The sequence below is a fragment of the Gavialis gangeticus genome, unplaced genomic scaffold (genome assembly GCF_001723915.1).
Source record: "Gavialis gangeticus isolate Ggan-Ray unplaced genomic scaffold, GavGan_comp1, whole genome shotgun sequence".
Classification (NCBI taxonomy): Eukaryota; Metazoa; Chordata; order Crocodylia; family Gavialidae; genus Gavialis; species Gavialis gangeticus.
In genome coordinates, this window is record NW_017729029.1 from 69,241,735 (window position 1) to 69,249,750 (window position 8,016).

Genomic DNA, 8,016 nt, shown 5'->3' on the forward strand with positions numbered 1-8,016 from the left:
TTTAACTCCATTCTGTAAATTAATATAGTCACTTAAAGAAGGAGAAGAGGGGCAGTAAACCTGTAGAGCAAAGAGACATTATCCAAAGTACCTAACAAACCTAGTTAAAGCCAGTAAAGGCAGTTTAACTTTAACATATCTCTCAAGCATAAAATTTGTCCAATATAAATCTCACTTCTTGCATATTGCCCGGACTATCACAGCTACAACAATAATAAGACCCTACTACATAAATCCTGAATGAGTTTCTGAATTCTTAGTCAAAGGATAACCGTAGAGAAGGACTAATGTTTGGTGTGACCTGGTGGTCCTATTGCCCATCTTCTGCCCAACAGCCTAATTGTTAAGACACTTGCCCAGCAGGTGAAGACATAGGTTCTGGGCCCAACTTAGGATTCCCAAGAGAGATGCCTAGCCTCCAAGGGTAGGCAGAATTGAGAGCATCCTCCATCCCCTCCTGTTGAAGATGGACTGCTGGGTACCCAAAAGTGAAAGCTGCATGAATCAGAAGGACAGCAAGTAAGAGGTAGTGGCTCTGTGGTCCAGTGAGATGGGCAGTTTCATGCCATTGTCTGGCAGTTAGATGCCCTGGAAAGTATCTCTTCTGAGTGAACTGGATCTCAGTAGGACAGGAACATAAGGCTGCCTGTAACCCCATCTTTTTGGAGAATGGGACGGGCATGCATGCCTTGCTTAGATGGAAAAGACAAGCTTCTGGAGGTGTGTAAGCCTTCCAGTTTCATGAATGGGAGAGCCATTCATCTCTGCTGAGAATAATAAGGTGTAATAGGACTTTTGACAGTACCCACAGAAAGGATGGGAGAATTATGTACCTTAGATATGGAAAAGTATTGTGCTCCTGAGAGAGACTGTAATATTAGCACAGACAGAGCTATGTCGTTAGACACTTGACCTATAGGTATGGTAGTAAACTGGAATTGTGCCATATTAAGTAAAGCTACAGAGGCTTTTTCATCATAGTTTAAACCTCTACTAAATAGATGGGTGTATCTGTTTGTCCCCATGCCTCCCCCAGTACTTCTCCACATTACCATGTTTGTCAGTAAAGAAACCTGGTTTTTTAAACAATTATTCATTTTTCTGTTTGGATGTCAGGTCCTTGTTTCGACAACTGAAGGGCTGTTCTCTTTCCAGTTTCCTGTTCTAATGTTTCTTTTTGACAGCTCTTTAGTAATGCTTGACTTGATATGCCTGCCTCATGTAAAACACTGAAAATGTTAAATATTCCTGAAGCTAACAGGGGAAAATAAAAAGCCAAGTGGAAAAACTGACAGAACATTTGTTCTTGTTTAAATAGCACGTCTCCATCATCACATTACAGAAGCTATAACAGGCACCTCAGTAAAGAGTCTATATATAATAAATACCCCAACTCAAAACAAGTGAAAAATACTGAATTAAATTTCAAAGGAGGCCCACTTAACATGCAGTGTGATATGACTCGAACTGAGTGGTTTCTTTTGAATCCTAAAATGTTCATTTTAAAATTCATTAGCTGTTACAAAGAAACAACCATTACTATCCATGAAATAAACTGGGGGGAAACAAGATGATCTAAGATGAGTTGATGTTGATGGAGTATGCCATTCATATCCAGTAAGAACCATGGCTCGTTTTACATGAAAAACTGGATTTACAACCAGAGATCTCTTTTTCCAAGTGAGCAAAGACAAACAGTATACATTTCTCCCACTTAAATTGTACCTGATATCATAATCAACAGAACTTTTCCAGCAGGCAGGAAGAGTTCAACACAGTTTTAACAAAAGAGCAAAGTACATAAAACACTTTTACTAGTGCTGCAGTTATTCTGCAACCTTCATATACATTCATAGTCTTTACTTACCTGAACAGCCCAACTGATGAAAATGTAACTTGCATAAGTAAAAATTGCAGGATCACACCCTTGTCAGATAGGTTGAAACATTCACTTTGTGTAAGTTATCATAGTTCCAGTGAGTTCATGAACCTCAATGGAGCTATGACAGTTAACAAGAATTGAGCAGCTATGCCACTAAGTTCGCATGCACAAAAACAACTCTTTTTCCTGTAACACATCATAAGAAGTGTACTTTAAAATAACAGCTCTCTCTATAAGTTAATAAATGATAATAGCTTTACATTTTATTCATGATGGACAGCTGTACACTACAAGCAGAGAGTGCTTTTAGATAAGTTCCAGCTCTATTCCTCATGAAACAAGTTTTTGGTTAAGATCAACAAAAAGACTAGATGTGCCCCACCCAAAAGTAAGACTTCTTTCTGATTGAAGAATTCATTGTACAGCTTAGAAGAAAAAATTTCCATTGAAAAGTGATGAGTGTGATCTTACATTTGCCATCCATAAAACACCAGTAATTCATAGCCATAGCATGCAAACGTCAATGGATAATGCACCACATGAAAATGAAAAGCTAGCAAATGAAAACTGAATTCAAAAGCAGAAAATTGCAGGTGTTGCTATAGGGTTTAAATAGTAAAAGATGAAAGGCAAACATTATGTTTCTTAAAAAGTATTTTAGCACCTTTGAGGTTCATCTGTACATGCCACCATGAGGAAATAGAACTTTTCACTCACCAAGGTAGAGTTATGTGAAGCATCACCTGAGACCTCGGGTGTTCTTGTGCTGTTTGGGAGTCTGTGAGGGTTACGAGCTATCGCTTGACACCAGCCCAACATTTTCTCCTTCCACTTATCCCTTCTCAATTTCTGAAATTCTGAAAATAATTTAGATTCCCTGAAATATTGAAACTTTGAGTTTGTTGTGTGCATGTCTCTGGATGCATGCCTTTAAACAGCACTTTAGACTGTGTCTAAACAAGTTAATAAACAATTTTTAAAGAAAAATAGTTTAAATACCTTGAAGGGTTATACCATGCAAACAGTTAGAGAGCTATGCACTTATAATAAGTATTGCATGCATTAATACTAGTTTACTGCCAGCAAATCTGGTTTCCCAAAATGACAAATATCTCTTGCTGAAACATGGCACCTTATAAAGAAGGTTCTTTTCAGGAATTATATTATTGGACAGCTATGAGAATGGTATTATTCCTGCAGCTATTGAGTGTCTGCGTATAAGTGCTACACATTTCCTAAAACAATTGGAAAACAAATTTCAGTCAAAAGCCCTAAAGCTGGAGAACAAAATGAATACAGATCAACTGTGTAAGTACACATACATACAAATAAAGCAGAATTTTCTCACCCTAAGCAATTGGTCTGCTTTAAAGAAGTGTCAGAAATGGAGGGGAATTTTCATCAAAAATAACAGTACATTAAACACAAGCTGCTTTAACTACATGTACAAGACATGTACAGAGCAAAATTATGTCCTTTTTTTTAGTTAGAAATACTTTAGTTAGAAAGTCAACTTTTAACTAACGCTCTGATACATTCTGGAGAATAACAGTAATTTTCCATGAAGTATGAAAAATACACAGGAAATGTTATCTGCTGGCACAATTTTATAGTTTACTTTTCCACCACACCACACAATTTAAAATGGTAGAGCATAGGTCTTCAGTTGAATGCATTACACTGTCAATTAAATATCAAAAATAATTTGGAGTAATTATTTTTCACAGCATCTGAAGCAATTAGCAATCTGGTGGTTTATAACATTTCAGGTTCTAAAATAGGCTGTTCTATACCATTCTGAAAGGTAACATATAAAAAGGTTATGTTAACAGATTGATGAATTATTACTCTAAATGACAAAACACTAGTGTTAAATGGATCTGAACAATGTAAATAGGGAAGCGATAAAAATCTTTCATGAAAATCAAGACCTATTTGTTTAAAAAAATAACACTTTCTTAATAAGAAAAAAGTGTTATCCACAATTCATCCTCTCCAAGTCAGGCTTTTTCTTTAATGTTCCTCACTGCAACATCCAAAGCAAAGAAAGACTGTCCTTTGCTGCTGATGTTTATCTGAGCATCCCCATGCTCCTCTGTCAACATACCCCAAATTTTAGCTAGATAGACTACTTCTAAGTCTGAGAGAACCATTCAAAGTTTATACACTCACTCATTCTCCACATATTCCACAGGCTTATACAGCCACTGTTGTAAGGTTAGTTATTTTGCCAATTGTGATGATGTTTCTTGTATCCTAAACACAAATCATTTGGTTTAGAATAGAAACCAAGCTTGGTTTTATGGCAGCTAATTTGTCTCACAGGCACAGATGATTTATTTATTTATTTATCAAACAATGTAACTAGATAAAATGGTGATTAAAAAATGGCTTTGATAACTTTGTAATGTCCTGTTCTCTGACAATAAATTCACATTGAAAAAATTTGAGCATTTTTAAAATTATTTTTCTAAATTTAATTAAAACATTTTTGCTTTGCTATTCTGTAATTGTAATTAATTAATTGTAATTAGTTAATTGTAATTACCATGCATGTTACCATGCATGTTCTCCGATTGGCTGAAGGGACTTGTACATGCTCAGTAAAAATGCACCTGGACTCATTAAACTTCATGTCACCTGCATTTGTGACGGTAGATAAGGCTGGACTGAGATGTATAATGTAACTATCTATTTGGTGGTGCTGCTTTCAAAAGGGATGCTGAACCAAACCAACTCCTTGCCAGTTCTTCACCAATAACTGAAGTGATTTTGGGCTGTTTTTTCCATTTTGTTCTTTGTAATTCGTAGCTCACTTTCTGCTCTTTTTGTTACATGGGGATTCTAGACAAGCATTATACATTGTGGGCTGAACCATCTGCTTTTGGAAATTCCGATAGGGCTGCTGGGCCATACTCTCTAAGGAAGTGCACACGTGTGTGTGCACACAAGTGTATAATTAAATAAATAAATGTTTTCATTTGGCTGATTGATTTTTTGTACTATACAGAATCATAGAAAAATACCATATTTTCTCACCTACCACATGCCTCCTAATAAGACATGCATACAGTTTTTTGCAAAAAGAATGCAGAAAAAAAAAGACTTTTCCAGTCATGGCTGATTATGTGATATCGAGTAAGTTGACCTGGAAACACAACTGGAATTTATACACATGCTTTTTCACGCTGCAATGCACCAGAGATCCAGTGTATCGTAGCAGACTCAATTAAACAAGTCTGCTGTGCACATGAGCTGACATGCATGGTGCCGCATTGCTTGCAGTTGTATAAGTGGCAAAATGTGTCAGCGGAGAGAAAGTGGCAGTGGTGAGCTTTTGACCTAAAACACCTTCGGTGTGCTTTACTTCAAAAGTGGACTGCCGCCATTTTCTGTGTGCTGATGAGCATTTCGCCATTTATACAAATACGCTGCGGCACATGCATGTGTAAAAATGCCCAACATGTCCAGGAAGTGTGTCATCCCAGGAGACAGTCTGAGTGAGGCAGCAGGGATTTCCTGGCATAGCAGGACATAAACAAAGCTAGACCAAAGACCCTTGTGAGGGCAGTAGCACAACTGTTACTTCTTAATTCTAAATAGTTCTTTATGCAAGTTCCTGTAAATAATAAATGCAGTTTCCATACCACAAGCCTCATCAAGATATTGTAGGCTGCATGCAGCAGCTCACTTACCCTGAGAGAGGTCAATTGCTGCTTCAGGCACAAGCTGCAGTGCTCATCCAACAGGGACTGTGAACGAGAACACTGGACCACATCCCTATTGTTTACTGAACCAGAAAGAAGTGGCAGGTATCTTGGCAGCTATTATAGCATGGTCTCTCCCTGCTTCTACTGCAGCAAAGAAAGATCAGCTTCCCTGCTTAAGACAAGCATGGTGATGTTGGAAGAGTGATGGGGTGGGGAGGTACATGTGGTATGTGGGTAAATATAGTAGGTCAGTAAGGAATTTCAGAAGGTCATCTAGGCTACCCTTCGCCTCAAGGGTGACCATCCCCATGTAAATCAGCCCAGAAAAGTGTCTGTTCAACCTCCAATGAAACTTCTAATGAAATTCTACACCACTTTAGGAAATCCAACCAATACGTAACCACCCCCATTGCCTGAAAATTCTAACCGATTTACACTGAATTTGAGAGAATTATTTAAAGGTGGAAATCTCCAGTTTACATTAGGAATAATCTGAGACATGTGGTTCCAAACTATTTTAATGTCCCAGTTAAATTAATTAATTTAAAATCAATTAATTCAATGTGCTTATAGTTTGAAAATAAGCACTGTTTCAATTATTCTATACCATTATAATTATAAATAAAGTTTGTATTAACAGAAGTGTCACTTATACATCATGGGAAGTAATTTTTCTGCACTGTTCAGCACTGGTGAGGCCTCACCCGGAGTACTGTGTTCAGGTTTTGGCCCCAGACTTCAAGAAAGAGGTAGACAGTGAAAGGAGTCCAGCACAGGGCAAGAAAAATGATTAGGGGCCTGGGAGGTAAGGCTTAGAAGGAAAGCCTGGGAGAACTAGATTTATTTAGAGTGAAAAACAGAAGACTGAGGGGGGATTTGATAACAGTCTTCAAGTACCTAAAGGGTCATTATAGAGAGGATGGAGATGGTCTTTTCTCTGTGGCTGTACGGGCCAGGACTAGGTACAAGGGCCTCAAGCTGCAGCAGGGGAAATTTAGGCTGGAGATTAAGAGGAACTTTCTGACTACAAGAGTGGTCAGACATTGGACCAGGCTACCTAGAGAAGTTGTGAATTCTCCATGCTTGGGAACTTTCAAAAGCAGGTTAGACAGACATTTGGCTGGGACGGTTTAGTCAGGAGCCTTTGAGTAGGAGGCTGGGCTAGATCACCTTATGAGGTCCCTTCCAGCCCTCCTTTCCTTGGATCCTCCAAAGTTACATTTATTATGCATCCAATCAACATGCATTTTGTTGAGGTCATTATACAAAATAAGGTCTGTTCTACGGGCAATTCAGGCACAACATCAGTACTTAAAGCATCTTGAATAATAGAAAAATGAAATGCAAACCCATTTACTCCCAGTCATCTCACCAACATCTTATTTCCAAATCATTCATGATTTGAAGTAATCAATGTTTATGTTTAGTAAAGTTTGTGTGCAATATCAACACCTCTGAATAAGTATCAGATGAATGGTGATATCATGAAGAGCTTTTTACGATACCATAAAAAGCTGCTGTTCTTGTCTTGAATATGAATGTACATAAGTAATGACAATAGAATTAAGCAAGAACATACAAGACCAGTTTTTATAAGCTGAGAAGATGCGAAAGCAATATTTAGTAACTAGTCACTGGGATCCGGAGGCACCAGATTTAGCTCACTCTTAGACAGATTGGGAATCCCTTCCTCCCAGTGGTGATGAGTTAGTTCAGCTAAGGTTACTCAAGTTAGTATACATTGCTCACAATACTGTTCCTATTATCTTGACAGATCATATGATCACAGCCCAAAGTGTTGAAATTTATAAAAACCAAGGAAGCAATTTGAATACCTTAGTAAGCATCTCAAAGATAAACTATTTTGTTAGTAAACTTTGGAATTTAACAGAATTGTAAAAATATCATTTAATTATTAAAATTAATTACTGCATTGCCACTGACTTCAATAAATGTGGGTTAAGCAGCAATAAAATGTGTGAGTAGTGACTGCAGATGCTAAGTTTTAAACTTAATTATTAATAAAATATAGTTAGGTGTAGTTAAGCAAAACTTGGTGTTAAAGTAACACTGGTGATTCTGGGGATGTCCAATACTAATTTTCAATCAAAACATGAAAAATGTATCAAATCCAAATTTATCTACAACTAGGATAAAAGATAAGTAGGGGAGCAGGACAAGAAAGAACTAGGTTACACTGGATGTACTGGGTTACTATATAGTACACTCATTTATAAAGTAAATTAAACACAGCATTTCACAAAGTTTGTATGCGATTCCATGCAAAGATATCACTGGTGTGTAGAAACAGATGGAAAATGTGTGTATAAGGGGGATTTGGGGGACTCCACTGCTTCTGCGTGGGTCAAATTCATATAAACATGAAAAGAAATCTTAAAATTAAAATACTATGCTGGTTCATAT

At 37.3% G+C, this 8,016-nt stretch overlaps 1 protein-coding gene across 4 annotated transcripts in view; it reads right to left on the reverse strand.

The window, feature by feature from the left end:
- The window catches only part of MARCH1 (membrane associated ring-CH-type finger 1), a 548,671-nt gene that overhangs the window by 201,095 nt on the left and 339,560 nt on the right, over positions 1-8,016 (reverse strand). For 2 of the 4 annotated variants that reach the window (XM_019521737.1, XM_019521738.1), the window contains one exon: positions 2,600-2,739. The exons of the other annotated variants lie outside the window; for them this stretch is intronic. In XM_019521737.1, coding sequence (XP_019377282.1) covers positions 2,600-2,701 — 102 coding nt within the window. In that variant the 5' untranslated portion in view covers positions 2,702-2,739. The remainder of the gene's footprint in view (positions 1-2,599; positions 2,740-8,016) is intronic. 4 annotated transcript variants of the gene reach the window in all.